The 26,905-nt window shown below is 35.4% G+C and overlaps 1 protein-coding gene across 2 annotated transcripts in view; it reads right to left on the bottom strand.

The window, feature by feature from the left end:
- The window catches only part of LOC148955426 (tetratricopeptide repeat protein 37-like), a 105,454-nt gene that overhangs the window by 67,688 nt on the left and 10,861 nt on the right, over positions 1–26,905 (bottom strand). For both annotated transcript variants that reach the window (XM_089108188.1, XM_089108187.1), the window contains exons 2-6: positions 25,929–26,021; positions 19,612–19,755; positions 18,220–18,311; positions 12,572–12,776; positions 5,176–5,385 (exon numbers count right to left, since the gene is read on the bottom strand). In XM_089108188.1, the coding sequence (XP_088964314.1) occupies positions 5,176–5,385; positions 12,572–12,776; positions 18,220–18,311; positions 19,612–19,755; positions 25,929–26,021 (744 nt within the window). The remainder of the gene's footprint in view (positions 1–5,175; positions 5,386–12,571; positions 12,777–18,219; positions 18,312–19,611; positions 19,756–25,928; positions 26,022–26,905) is intronic.

Here is a 26,905-nt window from a genome sequence, read left to right as displayed (position 1 = left end):
AAGAAAAATATATTTTGAAGATCATTAGTTCCCCTAGCATTGTTTCTTCTTATTGCCTCTGTTTTATGATATTCTCCCTATTTTGCTCTGTTGGTATGTGAGTGTTTTTTACACATGCAAGGTATGGCTGTTTCCAATGCTAGGCATGGAACCTAGACAACTCTATTTTTTGGAGCCCCTCTCCTCTCATATATTTGTGTGCGCTTTAGTTTAGTTCAGATATATTTTCCATTAGTTATTTAACAACCATATCCAATAATACTCTTATAATCAGACCTGAAATGCACTTTCCCTTCATGATCTGACTCCCCAAATTTTCGAGATGAAACCATCAAATCTGACTATTCCCATGACAGTGACTCTGTGGTTACTAGGCTGGCATGCTTCTTGAAACAATCAGTTTAAACCCTGGATCAAAGTCAGGCAGATATTTTGACAGATGGCACCAATCAACAACAAATAATAAATTTCAATCAACAGCTCGCTAAATATTCCACACTTTAAAATTCCGTCAGCTAACTACTAGTTAAACTTTATCATAAATTTCCCTTTATCATCTTCCTTTATATGCGAATCATCCCTGTTCGTTTCGAGTTTTAATGTTGCTCCTTGCTTTCATTTGAAAAAAAAACCTTTGTTTTTTCTTTATATTTAATTCCTCTTTGCATTTGATAAATGTTCCAGATGTGAGAAGGGCTGCAACCCCCCTCTCCCTCGATGCATGCGGTAAAGTTTGCTATTCTGCAACAATACCTCGATTGAAGACTTTCCAGGTTGAATCCCAGAACCATCAAAAGCGTTAAACATCCCGTAGATGATGCAATAGTTTGAAACTTTTACTAATAAAATTAGTCGAAATAGCAGTTATCATCCCTAAACCAGATTAAAACAGCGAGTCCTCCCCAGATGACAGTTTTTTTAGAAACTTGTCTTTTTTTAAAGTTGTTGGTTACAATGGACTGGAGTTCGTTCTTTAGTAGGTTACAGTTACTGATGTAGCCCTGACAACATTTTGAAACGATGTCATATGACCAGTTACCCTCCGATCAATTTTGACTCTTAAAAACAATGGTAGATAACACAATTACTGTTTGAATGAAATTTCTCCCACAATTCAACAACCGCTATTTTTTTTAAATAGTCCAAATGTCATACAGCAATACCTCCGGAGTTGCCACAACCCCTACAGCCCAGAGAAAAGGTTGTAAGTCATGCCCCAGGGGATATCTGGTTTTTATGGAAGGGGTGGCCGTATAAAACTTGGGAGGAGGCTCATTTGATTGGAAATCCAAGGCCTCCACAGCCCCCGGGGCAAGGATTTGAAATTATTCAATTTGCCCATTTTTAACATGTAGCATTTATCATTGAGAAAGGGAGGGGGGGGGGGGATTTGATCATGGGTGCGTCCGAAAAGATTAATAGTATTGAGACAACATTTTGCGGAATGGTGGGGGGGGGTATGGTGAGCTAAATAAAACAAACTATCTACATCCACGTTATCAAAACGCAAATCTGCAATATTTTAGAAACAGGTAAGGGTATTAACTTGAAACTTTCAGGGCCACTACTACTACTGCAGCTACAAATTGCGACTAGTTGCGACTTCAATAGTGACTACTTCCTACTGCGACAACCTACATTTGTGACTGTGGCTGCTTGAAACTGGTACTACATTTACTTGTGACTAATACATTATGTGCATGCTGATTGTTAAAAGGGCGCATCAGCAATATGTCAAGAATGGCTGAGGGCATTAAGTGGAAACTTTCAGGGTATGTTGAACAGTGCTTGAACCTTCAAGGTATATTTGAGGGGATTTTAAACTAAATAAAAAGATATTAAGCGCGCATCCATGTTACCAACAGAGTATATCTGCAATATCTTAGGAACGGGTAAGGGTCAGAACATACAATCAAAAGGTACTGTGTGCATCTAGGTTGTCAGCAGGGCGTATTTGGAATGTCCCAGAAACGGCTAATGGCATTTAGTTGAAACTTTCGGGGAATGTTAAGGTGGTGTTGAAATAAACCCAAATCCACTGGTTAGAACTGCTAAATTAGAATTGGATATATTAATTCTTACGCTAGTCATGAAAAGGAGGAGAAATATTCATTATATTAACCAAAACTAAAACTCTGGCAATCAAAAAAGAACAAAAATTAATTTAAAAAAAAAACTTCCGAAAAGGCAGTTTTTCAAAGAAAGGTATATTTGTTTTTCCCAGAGGTACTTCTCTGGAAATGAGATGAATTATGTAAATCTCTACCCCCTAAACTATAGGTTAGAGTTAACTAAATACCTGGCAATCAAAATCGAACAGAAATTGATTAAAAAAAAATACGAAAAAGAAGTTTTTCAAAGAAAAGTAAAGGCAATATTAAACTTGAGGTCAGTAAAAATAAATTCCTATATAATTCAAACTCAAAACGACCTGAAATTCCTAGTAAACATTAAATGAAACCCAAAACGAACAGAAACTAAATAAACAATGATAGCAAAAAACATACAACAGATATTAATGTAAATGAATAAATAAATCTTAAAACGAGTAAAACTCCAGCTTAAAACGAACAAAAAGCACTACAAACTAGAGTTTGGCTACTGTCCCTTCCTCTAACAGTAAAAGTCTAAAGCCTACTGCGTCATTGGCGCTTTTATACCCGAAAGCAACTTGATCACAGCCGAAGAAGCTGATGCTGACGTACACTCATTAGAGAAAATGGAGGTTACAGCATCATTCGCACATAAGAGAATCAGAGAAAACTGAGGCTGCAGCATAATCGACAATAATATCGTTCTTTACTAGGTTCCAGCCAAGATAAAGCCGATACTTTTTTTCTTTTGTACGATGTAAAAACAGGTACCATGCAAGGACAGGACCTTCACAAAGGCTCATGTACAACCGCCTGACAGAAAATGGTCATCTCAATAAAACAGTGGATTAAGGTACATAGATATTCAGGGGGTCTAGAGGGGAAAGAGAGGGGCAGAATGGCTTCTATCCTATTGCAGGCCGAAACTTCCCTAGATTTTCAGTTCATATAATTAATAGTCCCCTTCCTGTTCACTACAAATGCAAACAGAGATATGGCATTGCAAATAATTTTCCTTAGTACAGAGCGACTCGACCTTCAATCCGCCTTCTCCCGGTAAGATTCCCATATCTGCTATTCTGAATTAATTGTTGATTAAGGATGTATTATTATATTTGATATTATGATGTTCGTGGTAAAGAACTGTAAGAAAGGAGCAGCTCGGGTCAATATTTACCTAAACTGTAAAAAAAAATGAATCAAAGGAACAGCATTTTTATGCAAATTCCACATATATAAAATTCACTAAGTTTAAAATTACAAGTCAAAAGCTATGAGCCTGAGACAATTTGCTTCATTTTCAAAAGAAGGTGGAAGTCCCCCCAAAAGTAGCAAGTGATCTCGATGAAAATCACAACATTAGATTCAGCATATACAGAAAACCCTGTTGTAGAGGTTTCCAGCTCTTATCTACAAAAATGTAAAATTTTGAAAAAAAAAATCCAGAAGAAAGATCACGGATGATTTTCTTCGAGGGGTAATCGTATCGAAGTTACACATGGTTAAAGAGAAGTTAAAAATAAAGAAGGACGTGGCTTTTATGTAAAAAAAAAATACATGTTTTCAATAAAGGGCAAAGATTCCTTTAATCCCTCCTATGATTTTTATCTTTTTCTGAAAGCAGTGACATTAAAACTGAACGCAAATAAAAATTGCCCCATATAGGATTATCACGGAAAAAAACAGAAAAGTCTTTCATTTGTGTTAGAAACATACAAAATGATATGGCACACAAGGATTCTAAGCATGAAAAACATGTAAACAAAGAAAAATCCAAAACTCGTAAAAACACAGAAACGGTAATGTTGATCAAACGAAAAGCTTAGCATAAATTTAAAAAGAATTGGGGGGCACAAAATCAAAGTAGGGAGCGACTCCGGTATAGTACCGAAACTCCAAAATATAAATTTTGGTAACAATAAATACATCCAAAGACTTGGATTTTTATACTGATTCCAAATATATGGAATTCGTTAAGTGGAAATGAAAGTTAAGTTGAAAATCAAGAGCTACAAAACTGATACAATTTTCCTGATTTCCTAAAAAGGAGGGAAATACCCCGAAAAAGGCAATTAATCTTGATGAAAATCATACAATTGAATTTCGCACATCGGAGAACCCTATTATAGAGCTCTTATATATAAAAATATGGAATTTCACATTTATTGCAAAAAGAAATGCCAAGGATGCGTGTTTATTTGTTTTTTATTATTGTTTTTTTCCTACAGTTAATCCTGTCGAATCAAAGGGTCAAATAAGAGTGGGAGAGAGCTCATTGGAACGGAAATTAAAGGTTCTACCGCCCTTTTTAAGTGGTCAAAAAGATTGTGCCACGGAAGTGGTGTTTTCTGCAATTTTGTGGCACGAAATTGTGAATTTTTCCCATGGAGGACGAAGTGTCTATCGACCGAAAATTCTGAGACAGCCAATCGATTTAAAAGTGTCTAATTCTAAGTACAATTTTCAAAAATTCCCTAAAAATCCACGTGATATATGCCAACGGTTTAGTAGTTTGGGACTCTTTTTGATAATTAGAAATATTTCATAGTTGTAAGAAAGAAGAAACTGTCTCTAGATCAACAGGGAAATAAATAACAGCTGGAGCAGTGTCACAAAATCGAAGGAAGAAACTTAGAAGCTAAAGAAGGATATGAGAGTCAAGCTATAAAAGTAGGAGACAAAAAAATAACTATGAGAAAAACTAGGAAGCTGTCAAATTGGGTGTAAAAAAAAGAAGGCAGCAGCCCCTAATAAACGTCAAGTTTTAAATACTTGCTCAGGAGCTGTAAGTAGTCGCTCCTTACTTACAGCTAATATTTTTCTTGTATGTGATATATCAATACTTTAGAGAGGGCCTTGGGCCAGAATAATGGCAACGTGGTTCGTAATTTACTACGGTTCTTGCTATTGCCACATGCCATGGATAAATCCATGAAAGCATATATTTTTTCAAGGCATGACGTGGATTTCCATGGAATTTACATGGATTTTCGGAGGAAACATACATTTCTTCCATTTTCTTTTGTACGGACTAAAATGCTTTCTCAATCAGAGGATGACGTAGAAGTACCGAACTACATACCTTTTCATCTAATTGCAAACTAAGATTCCAGGCAGCGTCTTCTAGAAACAATCGACAAATATACATGCTCTTCCATGAAACATCTTCTGTGTCAATCAACAATAATTCGTGGAGTTCATACCACATATGATTCTTCTCAAGGACCTTACAATAAGATGAACGGATTGAAGGGTCGACTATGCACTCACCAGCCATGAAACTTTTGTGCATCTAGAAAGGGAAATTATATTAGCACTACTACAAAAAGATATTATTCAACCAGAGTACAGTCGATCCTTTAGTACCGGATCCGGTAAATTTGACCTAAAGTTGGGACAGAATCTGGGAAGTCAATTGCTAATTTTGATGCTCAGTAAAATCCATAAAGAAGTACATATGACATAATATTACCACTAACGAATACAGGGTTCCAGTGGGATTATGCAACGTGTCTATGTATACAAGGTGCCTTAATTAGGAAAACTACTTGCTAAAACAGCCATGCTAGGAAAACAGAAGTCACAACATAGATGGAACTGTTGGAAAAACATTAGATTAAACCTGACATTAAATCTATATTAGCGTGCCATCTTCCTCCACCGAACCAAAAATTTTAAAACACAAGAAATAAAAATTTATTCAATAGTAGCTAATACTACTATTTGATAGTAGCTAGTATAGCTAATAAAATTATATATATATATATATATATATATATATATATATATATATATATATATATATATATATATATATATATATATATATATATATATATATATATATATATATATATATATATATATATATATATATATATATATATATATATATATATATATATATATATATATATATATATATATATATATATTCTGTATATATATATATATATTCAATTCTGTATATATATATATATATATATATATATATATATATATATATATATATATATATATATATATATATATATATATATATCAGCATTCATTGCATATATATCAGCATTCATTCATATATATAGCAGCATTCATCAGCATTCATTCCGCTTACATCTAAGTACACAGGCTGTGAAATAACTTGAAAAACCAGTTCCCATTGACAAGAATTGTCATGTTAAGTGGAAATCTTACTTTATAAGACTTGCTATGTTAAGCAGAAATTTTGTGTGAATAATTACAGGCACTGGAATAGTCACTCGGATGCATTTGTGAGGCTCGGCCCTCAAAGAAAGATAAGTAATCTTTCTAATTATTATAACTATACTTCCGGATTAATTATGACTTCTGTTAATTTTTCTGAAACTCTACAAGAAATTAATCAAAAATTGAACGGAATAGAAATAATTTCATCGCAGGTTCAAGAACTGAGAAACGACCTATCTGCTATTTTGTCACGAATTGATTCGACAGTAGACAAGTTCTCGGAGGATACGTCACAATTGAAGAAAGATTACCTAAGTTTGCAAGCTGAAATGTCGGCTACTAACGTAAAATTGCAAAGACTAGAAAATGAGTCTAAAAAGTGTAATTTGGTCCTGTATAATTTCGATCCTACAAACAAAGGTTCTTCGTTAGGAGAAGATGTAATGAGAGCACTCAACTTACATGTGCCAAATTTAGGGCTGAAAATGATGGACATTAGAGACATTTTTCGGCTAAACGCTAAACAAGGCACGCGACCGGTGCTGGTTAAGTTTACAAGTGGTTACATTCGTGATACTATATTGCGTTCAAGTGCGCACCTGAAAAGGGCGGGTCTTGGTGTTAGTCCCGATAATACAAAGCGTGAATTGTCTATTCGTCTAACCACCTAAAGCCTTTTCTTGAACGGGCTAGAGGAGAGAATAGAGAAGCAAGACTAAGAGGGACAAAGTAATATATTGGTCAACAGTGTTTTACGTATAGCTTTGATAAGCAGTCTGTAGTTGAGGTTACGAATTCCCCTAATATAGAGTCATCAGCGAGTACCATGACCCATTTTAAGGAAATTTTTCGGCCAAAGTTTCTCCGTGTACCTGGGTCCTTATCAGTGCCACAAAAAAGTTTAGTAAAGAGTTTTGTTTCTGAAAATAATCGGTTTAACCTGGAAGAACCTTGCAATTCAAGATCACGTTCTGGATCTTCATCCTCAATTCAATCTTTCTTTAGTGTAGTAGAGGAGCTTAGTAGTGATAACGAAATAAATGGGGTGAACAGTGAAACTCCTGTTATTAAAAAAGGCTCCATATCAACTTTTGTCGGGCCTGTGGGGGCTCCCAAACGTAATAGCCAACAAATTATTAGCCCAGATGACCACCTAAAACAGAAGAGCAAGTCGGTTAGAGCTGACGACCCTAATAAAATGGAGCCTAGGTGGCTATTTAACTCGTCACAACCCATTGGCTCAAATAGTGGATAGGATAAACAGGGCCATTGTGCAATTTACGAGTGTCGTTTAGCGCATTGGAATGTTCAGGGTTTTTCGTATCTTAAATTAGAGTGTCTTCTTAAATGTTGTGATTTTTCAGTTGTATCATTAGTAGAAACGTGGCTGGAAAAAGAGGAGAGAATAGAAGGTTTTTCTTATTTTGGATCACAAAGAAAGCAATCGCAGAATGGTAGAACTTATGGAGGAGTGGCATTATTGATAACGAATAGATGGCGAAATTTATCTCGGTTGAAAAGTGTTTCATGTAATCTAGTATGGGTGCGAGTACCTTTAGGTAGTAACTCGTTTATCTTTTGTTCAGTGTATTTACCGCCGGAACCTAGCACTTTTAGTGATGAGGATACATGGGAGATATTAGAAAATGATATGGATCGTTTTTCAGAACAGTTTCCGTCCGATTATTTTATTTTTCTAGGGGATTTTAACGGATATACAGGGGAGGATGAAGGAGCCTGTGAGGAGGAGGTGGGTCTCGAACTAGGAAAAACTAAGGGAGTTGATATGATTGAGCCGTCGGTTAGGAGGAGGACGAGTAAGGACGGTCATTGGAGAAAGAATAATTGGGGGAAAAAATTATTGGATTTTTGTGGTAAGCAGAATTTGGTTATTTTGAATGGGAGGACAGGGAAGGATAAAGGAGTGGGGGATTTTACATGTTTTTCGGGTAGATCTCCAAGTGTTATAGATTATGGGGTTGTTAGTCTGGGGCTTCTTTCTTGTTGTGTGGATTTTGAGGTGATGGCGCTTGCTGGGTCGGATCAAGTACCTATTAGGGTTGAATTAGGAGGGGGAGGATGGGCTGAGAGCCGGAAAAAGAAGTTTGGGGCTAAGGGAAAGATGGGTAATGAGCTTGATTGGAGGGAAGGTTTAAGGTTTCATAATGATAGTGAGGAGAAGTTGAAAAAGGTACTAGTTGAAGATAGAGAGCTGGATTCATTTATTCAGAAGAGTGAGCATATGGCAAGGAAAGGGGATATAGCAGGTTCTGTTGATTTTTTGTCGGGGTTTTTGTATAAGATTGGAACTAAGGTGGCATGCAGGAGAAAAAATGGTAGAAGTATTGGTTTGATGAGTTTTTTTTATAAGGATTGTGAGGAAAAGAAGAAGGAGGTTTTAGTAGCTTTTAGATTGCTTAAGGCTAGTAGTACAGTTGATCTGGAAAATAATTTGCAGGTTTTTAGGGACAAGCGATGGGGATTTAAAAGGCTACTTAAGTTGAAGAAGAGACGTTCTGAAGAGGAAGAGAGCCAAAAAATACTGGAGAAATTTAGCGTGAATGATACAACGGAGTTCTGGAAGTTAATTAGGAAATCAACAGAAAATAGAAAGTTGACTGATTCAGTCCCTCACGCCGATACCTGGCCAGAATACTTAGAACAAAAATATAAAGAGATATACACCGAAGAGGACGAAGAGAGAGCAGATGAGGAGATGAATAGTTTAGAAGAAACAGCCGATTTTGAGTTGGATTCAGAGGACGCTAAACTACTGGAACCGGTTGGACAAGAGGAAATATGGCACGCCTTGAAAAGCATGAGAGGGAATTGAGCTCCGGGCATCGACGGAGTACCAACTAAGCTGCTGAAATGGTCAAGAGCGTGGATACTGCCAGTGCTTGCATTGATATTCTTGGCAATTCTAAGTACACCTCTATGGCCAAAAAATTGGCAGATATCGATTATGATCCCATTATTTAAGAAAGGAGAAAGAAACTTACACAAGAACTATAGGGGGATAAGTTTAGGAAGTTCTATCAGTAAGCTATTTTGTAGAGTCCTTTCTAGTAGGATGGATAAATGGTTGCATTATAAAGGTATATTAATTGAATGTCAGGCAGGGTTTAGGGAAAACTATAGTACAATTGATCAAATATTTTGTTTACAGGCTTTAGCTAGTAAATATACGAGTCATAGGAAAAATAGGCTATATACTGCGTTTTTGGACATTAGGGGAGCATTTGACGAAGTTTCAAGGAGTTTGTTGAAAGCGGTGTTGGTGAAATTAGGATTGCCAATTAGGTTAGTAGAAGTTATAATGAAAATGTATGAGGTGGTTAAACCAGTAGTGAAGGTAGGTAGTTCTTATTCTAGGCCAGTTTTAAGTAATGTAGGCCTCAAACAGGGATGCACTCTCTCACAACGTTTGTTTTCTCTTTTTATTAATGATATTGAACAGTATTTTAGAAATAGAAATGTCTCTATGTTAAATTGAATGTCGCTGGAGCTGTTTGGTTTATTATTTGCAGATGACATAGTATTGCTTGCGAAATCGGCTCCAGATTTGCAAAAGATGTTAGAGATTTTGGATAGTTATCTGGAGATTAAAAAATAAGTTGTAAATATTGAAAAATCAGTTATATTAGTTTTTGGAAATGATGAAAGGGAAAAGAATAAGTTTTATTTTAAAGGGAAAGAGATGAAGGAAGTTAATGATTATATTTATTTGGGATGTAAGTTCACGAGTTCAGGGAAATGGAGTGATCAGGTGCAAATAGCGAGTTGGAAGGGTCAGAAGGCTTCATGGGCATTATTGAAGAGTCCCCTTAGGCATCTAGGACCGGCAGATATTAAGCTACAGAAGAGAATTTTTGAGACGAAGGTAAGCCCAGTATTGAGTTACGGTGGGGAAGTTTCGGGGTTTGAAAAAGGGGAAAAATAGAGAGAATTGATTTAGGACATTTCAGGAGACTTTTAGGGCTTAGCGGGAAATTCAATAATCTGGCGTTAAAGGGTGATCTAGGATTGTTTTCATTGAGGGTAAAAAGATTGGTTAGAATGATAGGATACTGGGGAAAGGTGATTGGTTTACAGAATAATAGGTTAGTAAATGCAGCTTATCTGGAGGTGTTGCAGGATAGAAGGAAATGTTCATGGGCTTCCCAGGTGAAATCAATCTTAAATAGTTGTGGGTTATCAGGTGTTTGGAATGAAGGGAAGGGGATAGGGCTGGAAGTAGGAAATGCAGCAAAACTAGTAAAGGGAGTGCTTGAAGATCAGGAGATTCAGAAATGGCAGTGTGAAGTCGCAGCCTCGGTGTCCCTCGGCATTTACCGGCACTGGAAGGAGGTCTGGGGATATGATAATTATTTTAAAGCGGGTTTAAATAGTGAAGAAATTAAGTGGTATATATTAGGGATGGGTAATTTTCTAGCACTTGGAGAAAGGAGGAAATATTTAGGGAGGGTAAGGGTAAAGGAGGGTCCTTACTCAAGCCCTATGTGCGGAGAAAATGGGGAGGATCTGCTTCACTTCATGGCCCTTTGTCCTGAATTACAGGATCTAAGGAAAGATTAATTTTTTGTTAATGTGGGGACAAGTGAGTGGTTGGTTTCAGTAATGGGATCAAAAAATTATGGGACAATAAGAATGATAGCAAAGGTATATAAAATTGGGTATGTCACATAGAGATAGATTTTTGTAAAAAGGGGTGGGGTGAGTGTGGAAAGTATTGTTGTATGTGTGTAAGTTGTTTTCTTGTTTGTGATTCTCGTAGTCATGGCCCTTGATAGATGTAACATAAATCTATCTATTTATGTTAGTTTAATGGTATCGTGTGCTTTATTATGTTTTTGTAATGTTTTTTAATTTTACATTGTTATTGTTATGTAGGCTACCATACTTTGCTATGAGTGTTATAATCATGTTATTATTTTGTGTGATTTTCCATTTTTTGCCATGGCCCAAAGCGGCTTTTATTGCAATAAATATCTATCTATCTATCTATCTATATCTATATATATATATATATATATATATATATATATATATATATATATATATATATATATATATATATATATATATATATATATATATATATATATATATATATATATATATATATATATATATATATATATATATATATATATATATATATATATATATATATATATATATATATATATATATATATATATATATATATATATATATATATATATATATACAGAATTGCAACTTGGAATGACGTTACGATTTTTATAATTAACCTGAAAGCCCGTTTGGCTCATGGAAAGAGGCCACAAAAGACAACTTCGAAGACAATTTGCCGCTTTCTTCGACTCAGTTCGTTTGTTAATGTTGGGACCAGCGTCAGCCGTCAGCGTTGGCTCAAGTTGTCAGCCTACATAATTGGCACTTTATATATATTCGTAAGTTTTGTACATAATAGTTTGCTTTCATTGGCATAGTTTAAGGATCTATCGTTCTTAACATTTTCAAGTAGCAATCACAAGTAGGTAAAACCTTTCGGCTTTTCTTCAAAATTGCATCTAATTTTAACGCTATTAAGATGACTTTATAAAACGGACGTAGATATGAGCATTAACTTTAAAATAAGCGCTTAAACAGCTCTTTATGAATGTCCAGAGCCCCACTAGCGGCAGGAAAAAGAAAGAAAAATGGACATGTCAATGCTGCACAGTCTAAAATATGATTTTCACAGATTTTCAAAATGTGAGGGGAAGGGCTGAAAACCTCCGGATAAGGGTTGCCGAATATATTGACTCCAATGGCGCACTTTTATTTTAAACCTAAGGCGTTTTCAAGGAGTTTCAAGCGATTTTTTAGAAAACTTCATGTGTTTCCAAAGTAAACTTTTATAATTAAGACGAACTAAAATAAGTTACCATTCGCGAATCAGATTTACACGACAGTTTTTTCTCACTAGACATTTGTTTTAAAAAGGGAGTTTTAATTATTGATTACTATAGGCTGGTGTTCACTTTTTTTCTAACTTGTCCCTAAGAAAAAGAACGATGTTGTGAGCTGGAAAGACTGGAAATGATTTTCCCAGTTACCATTTTCTTTTGTTTTGTCTGCAGCAAACGAAGGCAGACCAATTATGAGATTTTTTTCAGGTTTTTCAAGCAGTTGAAACATACAAAAAGAGAAAAAAAATCACACCCGCGCAAATTCAGAAAATTCTAGTTACGATCTATAACAAAATGGGGTCAAACATGCAGTCCAAGAAACAATTGCCTTACCAGTTCTTTTTCTTTTTGCGAGTCTTTTTGTCCAAGCAACGACATACAGAGCAATCTATAAGTTTCTTTTAAGCTATCGTGTTTCTCCTTCTCTCCCAGCAATTGTATCCTCTTCAACGCAGTTGGTATGGCATCAGCAAATTTCTCTAGTTTTATTTGAACCTTCAACAGTCTTCCAAGAAAATCTCCAGCCTTCGACTCGTCTCTAAGAAACAAAAGCGTTAGCCAAATTGGGGATAGAATCAATGCATATTTTTAGATTAACTTTTTGGAGAATGGTCACTCATTTATTTCACCCCTAAACACATAAGATAGACTTATCAACAAGCTTTTCTTTAGTAAAAACTGGTTTCCAAAAATCATAAAAAAAATGCACTTTATACATTTGCACTTAGACCTTTATTTTCATTTACGCGAAAAAATGAAATTGAAAGAGGCAAGGATGTCCTGATTTAAAAGAGAAAAGAATGTCATTTAAACTGATACAAATTTAATCATATTTGGGACCTTTTTAGGTAAGTTATAAGTTTTGTTCTTAAAAAAAAGCGTTTCAACGTTACAAGAAGGGCAGGCCTACCTTCAAGAGATTACTTAGCAGCTGTATCAAGTTATACCCAGGTTGGCTATAATTGTATATTTCTAAAACACAGAGCAATTGGCCATTAATCAAGATTATTCATTAGTTTGGATTGATCCCCATACTAATTTGCTGTCATCAGAGAATGCATAACCTTTTGCAGTGAAATTTCAGGACAAGTAATGACAGCAAATTAATTTTTATTTTAGATTGAAGAAAGCGGAAGTTCGTTAACTTCATCCATCTAAAACCATCTTTCGTCATTTGGGTTAATACTACTAGTGATCTAACCAGCGATGATGACGATGAGGGGTATAGGAGGAATTTACCCTCATAGTAGCACTGAACTGGGATATAGCTCACTCTGTTATCTTGATTAAAATTCCTTAATTTTACTCCAATCGAGTCTCTGCACGCTCGAAAGCTCACACTTCGGATGAGGTATCAGCGTCCAAAGCTACCCCGAAACAATTCTTTGTTTGGTTGAGACCCATTAAGCTTTGTATTGGAAGAAACAGATTCCCATATACTATAGACTGCGTTCATCGAGCAAGAAGATTAGTGATCCAATTAACCCGACTAACTATCCTTATTGAGATTTAGTTGGATCTATCCTAAAATTAATTCGATACACGTTCAAGCTTACTAATTTAAGTGATTCTCCTACATAGGTAGAGAAATTAGCATAACAAGGCCCTGTCACTATTTTTTTTCCTTTTTTGGGGGCTAGAAAAGCAACAGCAGGAAATGAATAAAAGTAAATTTTATCTGTAGTTACATAGAAATAAATTTGCTAGAAATAATTTGTTTGTAGCAATAAACTGTTAAACATTGTAATAAATTGTTAAATGATAGAATTAAAAATGGGAGATAAATTTCAAAGAATTTGTAATACTCTAATGCCATTCCAACCATAAAATTAATTTTGTATTTTTGAATTTACTTACCCATGTATAAAAGTTTTGCCTATGGGTTTGGCTGCATCCTCAACCTTCAAAGGTTGGGAGGCATATTTATGTGTTTTTTAAGAGATGGACAAAAAGGTTCTTTTATAATACTGAAATAGCAAGTAAAAACACTGGACTTAAGAAACCTTTAGACTTTACACAAATAGCCCTGAAAGTACGCTGAAACGGATCGAAACAAGAACCCATCTTTGTAGCCTCAGATTTGTAATAGCAAATCTTATGCTTTCCGTTTAACCTTCAAAGGAAAAATAAGTATGCAAAGAAGTAGGTAGAAAGTACACTCGAAGTGTGCACTTCCTATGCATTTGGGGATTGGCCACACACATACAAACTTCGAGGATAGGCTTTCCAAAAATCTCAAGACTTGCGCAACTGTTACATATTATGACAACTTACATCTACAGAGTCATTTCGATCCAACTGTAGGTAGCAGGGAGTCGGTCGTAACTGGTAGAAAAGAGAATTCTGGAAATCTTGCTATAAGACTAGGGAAAGTAATTTGACAAACTATTCTGTAAATTTGCATCTTTGAGGGAGGAGTTCCCCCTGCCCCTATTTTATTCTAATTTATAAGTGGGTTAAAATTGATTTACACTCAGAATCAATTACAGTTGCTGAATACATGAAAAAAATCATAAAATATTTATATAGACAAGAGGCACAGCCCATTTCAGCACAAGAAACAATTAAATTTATTATGTTAAAAATAAGTAGCAAAAAATGCAGCCTTTTAGAGGGGTCTAAGTCCTTTGTTTGTGGTCTTCCTAAGTATACCACTGATGAAAGCGAACTTTATACAATCGACTGCTATAAGTTTTTAAGCCTATAACTCGAAAAAAGTAATTTTTGATACATTGTCACATCAAATACATCTACCACATCAGAAATACTTCGAATACAAAATTGAATAGGTAGTATGACTGTCTAAAACTTATATTTGTTATCGGTACTACAAAAAACTAAGTATTCTTTGAATCTGGAATGGTTACAGAATAGAGACATCAAGGTCGGAAAAGGACTGGAATTGGAATCGAGAATTATTCTAGCACCATCCCATCTTTAATATATGCGTTAGGCTATGTAAAAAAAAAAATCTAAAAAATCATGTTTCTGAATGTTAAAATTGAAACAGAGGACTTGAGCACCTCTTGCAACGTGATTACTAACTTTTGAAAAATGAAAGCTTCTAGTTAAATTTTCGACATTATTATGGTCTATGACTTTTCTTTAGCAGCTTAATGCGAAAACGTATTATCACCACCATGTTTTCCCATGAGAAACCGCTCAGGTTGTGTTTTTGTGAGTAAATGCGTTTTTTTAATAATTAACTTATATTTATTTTCTAAATATTTTTTTTTAATAATTAACTTAATAATTAAATAGCATAGTTAATAATTAACTATGCCATCCAAGAAACTAACTACACCCCACTTTTGGAGAACTTCCTAAAGAGAAATTCTACTACCGCTTTTATACTACAGATGATACCGTGAATGTCCAAAATCTGGTTAATGTCCACATTTACGGATGAATGTCTGAGATTCCCTCTTCTCTGCTTGGATTCAATTAGTTTTGAGAGTCAACTTTTTCAGTCTTATGCAAGCTATGATGGTAAAATTTAAAAGTGTGGTTTGGTTAGATTATGTTAGTTTAGGTTAGGTTAGAATAGGTGATAAGCATTAGAAATGGGTTAAAAACCTAACCTAACCTATCATCATCAAATCTTGCTTTAAATTGAAAATGTTGACTGGGAACGCTGACTAAATCCAAGGAGAAAAAAAAAAAGGTATTTCGGACCCTAACTGGTGAATGTCGACATTCACGAATATCGAACATTCATGGTAAAATAGATATTAAATACAAAATAGTTATCCATTCAAATTTCAGAACAATAAAACACATCAAAATCTGCATATACGTTTCGGTTTCACAAAGAAATTGCAAAACCCAAACGAATACAACTTTGGCTCTACTTCAAAAAATTAAAAACAATAATAACTCAAATAAATACAAAAAAAAAAAAAATTTCAACTGAAAGTAAGGAGCAACATTAAACCTTAAAATGAACAGAAATTATTCCGTATAAGAGGATGGTTGTCTCATCCTTAACCCTTCACTCTTCACACTGAACTTTTTTTTAGTACTTTTAAAAAAGCTTCTTGTTCTAATTAAACGGCCCTTGTGTTTCGGGAGTCGTCCTTAAAGAATTGAGATAAAAAGTCAAACTTTAGCGCAAAGAGCGAAGTTTTGAGGAAGGGGCAAACACCCCCCCCCCCCACATATGAGGAATAGTTTCTGTTCGTTGTAAGTTTTAATGTTGCTCCTTACTTTCAGTTGCAAAAAAAAAACGTTTTTTTTTATTCCTGATTGTTTTTCAAATAATGCCAGGAAATCCGTCTCTCCCTCCGTGAATAATGTCGTCCCTCCATGAAAAATTCTTCGGTGGAAAGTTCCTCCTATGTAAAATAATCCCCCCCCCCCCGAAAAATTCTCCTTGGACAATTCTATTCTCGCTGAAAATTCCCCTTGGAAAATTTCTTGTCGACAATTCCACCTCAAAGTCTTTTTCATTTGAAAAATACTTTTATTTCTGATAGTTTTTCAAATCATGCAAGAAACCCTTCCCTTCCGTGTAAAATTTTTCCAGGAAATTTCACCTCAGCGGAAATTTGTTCCTGCGTAAAGTTCTCCTATGAATAATTTCTCCCGCGAAAAATATCCCTCGCGAAAATCTTCCAGAAAACTCTAAATCTACTAAAAAAATTTCCCCAGACAATTCCCCAGGAATATCACCACATGTAAAATCGATTTGGCAAAGAGAAAGTAAGACATTAAAAGAATTTTCTATAGGTATTTTAGCGAATTCCCCCAGGGTAAAATTTCTCCTGGAAATTTCTCCCCAAGAAACTTCTCTAAGTTCACCCCAGGAAACTTTCTTCTCCACAAATAATCTTCCCCATGAAAGACCCCCCCCCCCCCAAAAAAAAGAAACGTAGCTGTCTACTTCCCAATAACAAATATAATAAGTACACAATGGGCAAATTTCATTATTTACAGCCCTTTCTCAAGGGGACGACTTTGGAGAAAAAGGGACTTGGGAGGGGGGCTAGTCACCCCCAATCTTTTTTATCCCTTAAAAGGGGCACTAGAACTTTTAAGTTTAGTTCAAATGAGCCCTATTCCGGTATTCTAGGACCATGGGTTCGGAACGATTACCTTTGGGGGAAAAAAAAAATTAACACGCATCAGTGATCTTTCTCTTGGCAAAAAATTCACAATTCCACATTTTTGCTGATGGGAGCTCAAAACTTTTACAATAGGGGTCTTAGATACGCTGAATCTGATGGCGTGATTCTCATTGAGATTATTACTCGACTTTTTGGGGATGTTTCCCCCTCTTTCGGAAATTAGGCAAATATTTTCAGGCTCATAGCTTTTGATGGGGATCACTAATTTTAATGAATCATATATAATTGGAATCAGCATGAAAAGCTAATTTTTCAATGAATCTAGTGATATCAAAATTACATTTTTTAGAGTTTCGGTTACTAATGAGCCAATTCGCTTCGTTACCACGAACTGTTTAATAGCCCCAGTCTGATCAGCACATCGTTACAGAATAGGATAGCCATGTAGCCAGCAGACAATATGCCTTTGTTTCCCTGAAAACACAAGACAAGTTGTAGACCTGTGCCATTTTCACCCATTTTTTTAAAGGAGAATTCTTATTGTTTTTTTTTATATATATAGTTTAGATCAGATAAATGTATAGTCCTAAATCAAAACGTTTCACAAAGTTACATTTATGTGTAACATCAATTGGTTGACGGTTATGCTTGGCAGACAATTATGCTTGTATCGACTTGACAACTTGTATAACAATATTGGCTGATATGTGTATTTGCAGGAATAGCAAAGAGTTGAGCAAGTCAACTTTGCAGAATATAATATAAGCCTACAAACGCTGGTATTCTCCCTATTTGTCTAATATAAACTTCTACTGGCTTATGTTCCACGACTGGACCAAGCCTTGTTATAACTTTAAACCTTCAGCATGTTCACTTCCAGTTTTACACAACTTACCAGAATAAATATATACTTACTCCTTAAAGTTTTTTATCAGATTCGTGTAAATATTTTCGAGTTTTTCTAAATTTGTACGTTCTTCGCTACCTTGCAGAAGTGAAGCCAGGCCCTAAAAATGCATAGACAAGAAAATTAACCAAGTAGTCCTTACTAGTTTCTATATATGAACCTCCAAGAGACAAAAGAAAAACGAAAAACGAATTAGCGTTGATACCGCAGATCCTCAACATTTTTATTCCAGTGATGTGGTTTCTTAGTTGCTTCACACAGGAAAGATTTTGTTTTGCAACAATCCATGCAGTAAAATTTATCTACATCGTAATTAAGAGTCAGGTTCAAAAGTTGAAAGACGTGTCCCTTGTCTTCCTGTTATTCTCCATGGCACCTTAAAACAACTCGGCCATCCTGGCATTATACTCCTATTCCAAGTCAAAAAAAAAAAAAAATGGAAAGAACTTCAAAGAAATGTGACTGTATATTCTCTCTATTCTTTATTCTTTTATCTAAAAAAAAAGTTCTTTTCTCTATTCTTTTCTTTAAACTTTTCAAATATTCAAAAAATCTGTGGAGCACATTCAATACAGGCTAATATCCAACATATTGCAATATTTTAATAATTCAATAACACCCAATATTCTAATTATATCCAATAATTCCAATACTGAATATTAAATTATTCAATCTTTTAAATTTCTTAAACATGGAGATCTTTAGAATATCTTATTCTATCGTAAACTTTCTGTCGGTTGTACATCTATATGTATGTAACATAAAGGATTCTTGAAACCAAAACATTGGGGAATAATATAATAAATAAAAAGTCTGATCCAAATTTATTTACTAGGTGGTGTCAGAGTACATTTGGACTCCTATTCTCGCCTTTTCGTTAAGAGCCGTCTGGCTAAGTGGACGTGCGCTGGGTTGAGATTTCTTTGTCCAAGGGGCACGGGTTCGATCCCTGGCGTGGCCAGTTTCTAAGTTTGGGACGCGGGTCAGTAGTGTGACACTGTTAGCTTAGCCAGAGTCGACCAAGCTCTAAATGGGTACCTGGAGAAATCTGGGGAAGGTAAGCACGAAGGGTGTGCGAAAGCACAGAATGGCTTGCCCCAGCCCCCCATTGCATTTCCTGGCTGAATGGCCACGAAACAGAGATCAGCACCGCCGGTTTGGACCTTAAGGATCTAGTGCCGTCATACTTACTTACTTACTTTTCGTTCAATGCGAGGATAAAACACAAATTCTTAAAAACATCAGATTAATTCAAAATAGTTAGAGAAGTTTTGAAATGACAAAATAAACATTTTTAACCCTGTGTCTTTCTTGTCAGTGTAATAAAATACAGCCAAAGAAAACATTCAAATGAAAATACTAAACTAAGAAAAATGTAAAACCTCATATGAAATGTTTACCTGCCAAGCAGTTTGATTTTCTGGCTGTAGTTTAACTGCATGTTCTAGTTTAATAATAGCTTCTTCTGGTTTCCGAAGATTCTTCAGGGCACTGGCACATAAGATAAGTCCAGTAACATTACCTGGATTTATTTCCAAAATGGCCTAAAATAATATAGATTTCAATGCATCATCTCACATTTTGACTATTATTTTCTGTAACAATTGTCCTTCCCAATAAAATCATCAAAGTCGCTGTATGAGAATACTGGCATTAAAGCACACGAATTATATATTCCACAAAGGTGTTCGTGACTCAAGTTTATTAATAACCTTAAATAGATAAATTTACCCCGGTATGCCTAAATTCATGCTTTCAGCTTACTATCAGGCACAAGTAAACCCATTGGATACTCTTAATCTGAATCTCGTTTTGTCAGTGTTGACTTCCTCGTGTTGAGTCGAGGGTGTTCAATTTCGGCGTATAAAGTTTGATTCGTGAATTGTGGCGTGGGTTTAGTTGACTTTGTTTAGTCATACTATTTTTGCTTTTTTGTGTAAATGGCCTCTTTGGCTTTCAATACACTTTATCTTATTGAAACCTATAACAATTAATTAGTTTGTCTATTCTGTTTACATAGCTGAATAAACTATGCACTTTATTCTCCGAATGGAAATTCCTTTCAATCTATTTTTATGAGTTAGAACTATTTTGGTTAGTTTTCAAGGGTTTTATGGCCAATGCAAATTTGGGGAACTGAGAGGAGGTTTAACAAGCTTTGAAATATATGTCCCCGTGAGGGAATGACAGCATACGAAGGCCTATTTCCAGTTCTAATGATAATATAATGTTAACAAGGTTCTCACAAGTGTGACTCGGGTATTTCAAAGATGCAGTTTTTGTCAAAAATTTCATTTTATTTCAACATTACCTTTTGTAAATTACAAAAGGCATTTGACATAGCAATTTCTTTTCAAATGGCCACTTAGATACATCTCTATGAGATGTTTCAGCGCCCCACTAATTGTAGCAGAACAATGAAAGATTTTCTTTGTTGCTCCAGTTGGAGGACTGTAATTTTCCTAAACCGGTTTTTTAGCTGTCGTGATTCAAATGGTGCAGTTTTGATATCGATTCAAACTATTTTGTGGGTTTTCAGGCCTACTTTAAAAATTTCCACAAATGTGGTTTTGGAACGAACTTTTTTCCAAGGTTTTGGAGTCGGAAGCGGAGTTATAATAAATTTTGATGGCGTCGGAGTAACAGAAATGATGTAAGACCCTTTGAAGTCCGAGTTGGAGTTATGGAAACACACAAAGGCTGGAGTCAAGCCAAATAGTCTTAAAACTTGAACACTACTACTAACACTCTTAAATAATGCTAAAAAGTGGCAATAATAAACAAAATTAATATTATAGATATACATACATAGATTTATTCTAGCCCACCATTAATGCAAAAATATGGCGGAGAACAAAAAGAAAAAAAATAGCAGCACAAAAAATACTACTTCAAGAAACAATGATTAGACTATTGTAGCCAAATTAGTGAATAGGATTCTTTTGCACCATAATACTACACTACTACTACAGAAACAATTTATTCAATTATTTTGAATTACAATTGAAAAATATACATATAATATTTGCAAACACGTTACATATAAAATGCAGAAAAATAGAAAAATGCTTTATAGATTGACAGAGATACCTTTTTGCTCTGTACAGTAATTCTGGAGATACAAAATATAAAATTTATAAGATAAATATTAGCTATTAATAGGGTCATTAAAATTATATTCAGAAAATAATTTGATAAAACTATATACTTTTTGTGAATAGGGAAGAAAAGGGGCCTTTACAAAAAGGGAAATATTACAGCTCGAAGTCCGAGCTGGAGTTGGAGCAATTATGCTTAAAATTTCGTGAACCGGAGTCAAAGTTGGAGTTGGTATAGTGAAAATGACTGGAGTCGGAGTCGGTATAACTTATAACCGACTCCAAAGCCCTGCTTAGTTGAAGTAATAGTTACCATTCCTAGATTAGCTTCAAATGGTAGTTATTGATCCCTTTAGTTCCTTTTTTAACGCGTTTTTGAATGGGCTAGAGTTGGTTCTTGAATAGCTTGCCTCTAAGGGGGCAACTATGACGCCCTTGACTTGTGACGCTTAAAAAGACCGCTTGAATGGTGAAAAATGTCTTTTCACTACTATTCTTAATGCGCATACAAGTTGATCAACTATTCAACTTCTACGATTGATCTATTGTTTAGGTATCTTTTAAATACCAAAAACAAGTCGATGGTTGCAATAAATATTGCTAAACAGGAGTATTATGTTCCTAATTTTATCGATCATTATTAATAAATAGCATCTCCATTCTATTCGTTCATGTTATTATCATTAACAGAAAAGTATGTTCATATGCTGAAGTAATATACTTTGGTTTCTAGTTTAGGCTCAGTACCAGATTGGCATGTTTAAATATCAAAGATTTGTTTCTGACCTCCTTTCCTTCTCAGTCCACAAATGGCTGATGGCTCATTTGGAAATATTCAAACTATTACATCTATGAGACGTCCAAGATATCAATATATAACCATACCTGCAGCTCAGGCCCAGGAACATGTTTTCAAACTCATATGTCTAATCACCATCGAGTCTAATCCATTTCTAGCAGACCAAAATTGCGTACATATGGATGCAGTAGAACCTTTTAGAGCATTATATGGAGGGTCATCCCTCCCTCCTTAAGGAATCTTTTCAAAAGAGTCTATCTTCCCTTACACCCTACACCACCTCCCATACGTTAATACCTATGGTCCAGGTTGAGACAAAGCAGGAAGTTCATTAGATTTTGTATGGTTACATGAAAAATGGGGAATGAAACATTAGGAGGGCTGACGAAATCTCTATTTCTTTGTTGGGCCCTCGGATGGCTTTTTCTATTTTGGCAGAAGCCACATTTCAGACTAAGAAGCTATTTCGTAAACTGGGTCATATTCCTAGTATGCTCAACATTTATCTATACGTAGCTTTTTCGCCGTTTCAGCACCAGGCGGAACTTAGAGTCTATTTGCCATGAACTTGCAGTTACCAAGAGCAGCTTCCATTCACCATGAGTTTAAGTGCTGAATTTCTCATAAGGCAAGAAGTGTTGTCTAATCGGAGATATTGTGATAAATTAAGCACTAGCATTTGTTGTGGCTAGTTTCAAAAAGAAAAGTGTAGTGTTTCATTGAATAGCTGAAGGGTAATAGTAGTACTGAGTAAATGTGAAAATGGTCTTGGCCCTTAGGAAGTGGTATCAGAGGATATCTCATTAAGAAGGGATCAAAAATACCAAAATCTAAGTGTTTTCGGCTACAATTTTTTCCTGTGGAAAAATTTCTTCATGCGTGTTAATAACGATCATGTTTGGAATTTAAAAGTATTTGAAAAATTACGTTATAATTATTATAATTCCAATTTACCAACTCAATGGCATCTATTCACAGTATATGCATTCAGGTTTCTCTAATTTCATTCAGCACGAAAAGTATTCGAAAGATTAAAAGGGCCTTGGGGTGGGGAGAGTAATTTATACCTAAAAGCTTCGCAAGAGTGCACTCAACAACTTCTTTAAGGTTCTTGGCGACCAGATGAACAGTGTAGCAATATATTCAGAACACACAGACAGAAATACATTCGATTTATTTATATAGAAACATCAAGGAGGCACACTTGTGCCTCTATAAAGAGGCGACCCACCACAATGTTAAGGGATTTCCGGTCCTAGCGGTCGCAAAGAGACGGCGGTGATCGCATTTTTTAGCCCAAGCTCCAACTAAGAAACGTGCAAAATTTCATCCTCCTCCAACTTTATCTTCATGGGTAAAAGTGGGCCCGAAGTTTTAACCCTTCGACCACAGCCCCCCTTTAACGTTGTCTGATTGGGCTGATTCTTAGAGGTTAAGGTTTCCTAGGGCCCAGGAGCTTATCCTCTAAATTTCAGCTCCATCTGATCACTCCTTCCCTGTTTTCCAAAAACCAAATATAGCCACTTAAAGTTCAAAATTTTTTTTTCTTCTTAGCCACGCCTACAGGCCACAGTTGGCAACTGATCCGGGTAAATGCGGACTCATTCGAAGCAGAATTCGACCTGTTAGGGGCTTTTGAGATTTTCAGACCGAAAAAATTATCCCCCGAATTTACATTTACGAAAAACCTCGTTTTCCTATAAGAACCCGCTATAAGCGGGCTCTTATCGTTTTCCTACAAGAGCCAGCGAAAACGCGGGCTCGTTTTTTCCTATAAGAGCCCGCAAGCCCGCAAGCTGTCAAATCAGCTAACAGTTAGTCAAGCAATAATAAGTAATAAACTGAACAAAAACGTGCAGAAATTATTTGAAAAAAAAACTACGTTTTCTAAAGAGTTAAAGAGGCTGAGTTACAAGGTCGAACCTTAAAACGTACAGGGATTAGGAGGCACAGTAGGGGGGCTGCCGCCCCCAAACCCCCGCTTTCGCAGCCTTTAAATAAAAAAAAAAGTGTTTTAAACTGAAAGTAAGGAGCGACGTTAAATCTTAAAACGAACAGAAATTATTTCGTATATGAAAGGGGCTGTGCCCTCCTCAACGCCTCGCTCTTTACGCTAAAGTTTGACTTTCTCGCAACTCTTTTTTTAAACAATAAAAACTTTAGCGTAAAGAGCGAGGCGTTGAGGAGGGCACAGCCCCTTTCATATACAGAACAATTTCTGTTCGTTTTAAGATTTAATGTCGCTCCTTACTTTCAGTTTAAAACACTTTTTATTTATTTAAAGGCTGCGAAAGCGGGGGTTTGGGGGCGGCAGCCCCCAACTGTGCCTCCTAATCTCTGTACGTTTTAAGGTTCGACCTTGTAACTCAGCCTCTTTAACTCTTTAGAAAACGTAGTTTTTTTCAAATAATTTACTTATAAGTTACACTTTTTCATACAACTGAAATTATTTAAATAATTGTTGTATAGTTAAGATAACAGGCATATCTTCTTTGAAAACAACATGACAACTAGACCAAATTCTTAATATACAAGATATTCTAAATCTCTGTTTTCAATTATCTATTATTTTTAAAACTTGGCAATTCTTTTTTGTTCAACTTCGTATCTACTGACAGTAATTTATTTCCTTTGGATTGTTTTCAGGGGATTGTTAGGCTAAATGACTTCAACACAATACAAGTGACAATTGTAATAATCGTCACAAAAATATATTAAAATGAAATTCCATTTCCATTCTATAATCAGGGTGAAAGACTCTACTGTTCTAGAATAATGCAGACAAGTCTACCCATTCAACACATACCCGCGGTGAAGTCTCAGAGCCAATTTCCCTTCCCAAAATTTGTTTAATTCAACAGCTTTTCTATTCAAGCGTTCTATATATTACAAGAAAAACAGAAAAGAACAAACAGAGCACCACAATAGCTACATCATTTTCAAAAAGCTTCAGGCAGATCGGAGGCAAAAACAATCTTTCAAGGGACCCACTTCAGAAAATTAAAAACAGTGGCATGCTATTTTTTGAGCTGAAATTACCAGGTTTTTTAGTTTAAATATCGACATATTTTAAGCTATTTTACATCTGAATTGGGACTGAAGCTTTTCAAATTAAACTTAAAAACGTTTTCGCATGCTGACCAATGGTCTGCGTTGCGCAGGCACCGATCTCCTGATTCACTGTAATTGCCGAGAGTGCAATGCGTGGTTGGGGGCAAATTATCCGATGCTTCCCAGGTTTTCCCCCCTATACTTCTCCAGGAACCCAATTAAAGCAGGATCGACTCTGGCTGAGCTTACAGAGTCACACCATTGACCCCCGCTCCAAACCAAAATAACCAGCGACACTAGGGTTCAGACGCCTGTTCTCATGATTTCAAGTCCAGCATCTCAAGTGTGCTAGCTAGGATGGGAAAAGCTAGGAAGCTTTTTAATTGCAGTAGTTCAATTTCTGCAACAAACAAGATTTTGGCATATATGTTATCGAAGGGCTGGTAGCAATGATAACTGGTAACTCCTGTGTGAAAAGAAAGGAACAAAGTGGCATTCATGCCCAACGTAAAAATTTACAGGACACATAATATAGCCTATAACTGAGTAAAAAAAAAAGGGCAAACCAAAGGGAGAAGAAGTGAAGAAAAAAGAGGGACCAGGGAATAAAGAGTTCCAATTTTTCCTGTGATGGTTAGGCTAATCAGCTTTAAGTATCTTCATGTTTACATTTGTTTTATGGGAAATGTTTTCATAAACACATGCTTGTTAATTGTGTCTTAGAATTGTTGAAATCTAGGGCTTGAAATATGCAAAAGGTTAAACGCACCTGAGATTCAGCAAGTGCACTTTCAAAGTTATTGTTCTTCAAAGCTTCCTTTGCCAGTTTAACTTTCTTCTTTTCCTGAATACTCGAACTCATCTGAAACAACACTTTCAATAAACAAAAACAATCAACTCTATAAATAGATTCGAACACATCTTTTATTTATTTTATATGACCCATTTAGAAACATAATTGTCCAAGTTTAAAAAAATAGCACCAAAGAAAATACCAAAAGAAGAAAAGTTATTGATTATAATGTAGCAACAATTAGCTGGGGAAAATATCCAGTATTTTTATTTGTTCAGCCTAATAGTTAAGCAGGGTTGCGTCCTATCTCTGTTTATATAAATCACTTTGATTGACTTTGTCCTACGGAACACAGCAAAGACACTGGGAGGGCATAGAAACAATTGGGGAAGTAAAACTCTCCAAGACTTAGATTATGCTGGTGATTTAAGCATCCATGTGACAATTTTAGCAAAATGAACGAATTTTTAGAGGTTTTGCGAGTTCAGGGTGCAAGAATGTATTTGAAAATTAATGTTAAGAAGGCTAAGTCGCTAAGACTAGGAATAAGTGCAGGTGAAGAGGTGACGATGGGTAACAAGAAGATCGATCAAGCCGACAGCTTTATTTACCTAGGTAGTATTATTAGTAAAGACGGCAGATGCAGTGAAATTGTTAAAAGTAAAATAGCCAAGGCCTAGGTTTTTTTTTTTCACTGTTGAAAAAGTTTGCAAGAATAGGAAAATAAGTCTGCAAACTAAGATTAGAATATTGGAAGCTTCAGTGATGACAGTGGTCAAGTATGGTTCTGAAGCGTGGGCGCTCCAAAAAACAGAGGAGGATTTGCTAATGTTTTCCAAAAAAAATGCCTATGGAATTACCTATTGAAAACTATATGTGTCTTGAGCAGTCATTGGAAAGAATTAAGAAAAAAAATGAATTTTTATACATAGTGACATCATTTTCAGAAAGCT

Source organism: Artemia sp. Qi Xiang Cuo, chromosome 2 (genome assembly GCF_049724085.1).
Source record: "Artemia sp. Qi Xiang Cuo chromosome 2, ASM4972408v1, whole genome shotgun sequence".
Taxonomy (NCBI): Eukaryota; Metazoa; Arthropoda; class Branchiopoda; order Anostraca; family Artemiidae; genus Artemia; species Artemia sp. Qi Xiang Cuo.
This window is presented reverse-complemented; position numbering and strand designations above follow the sequence as displayed.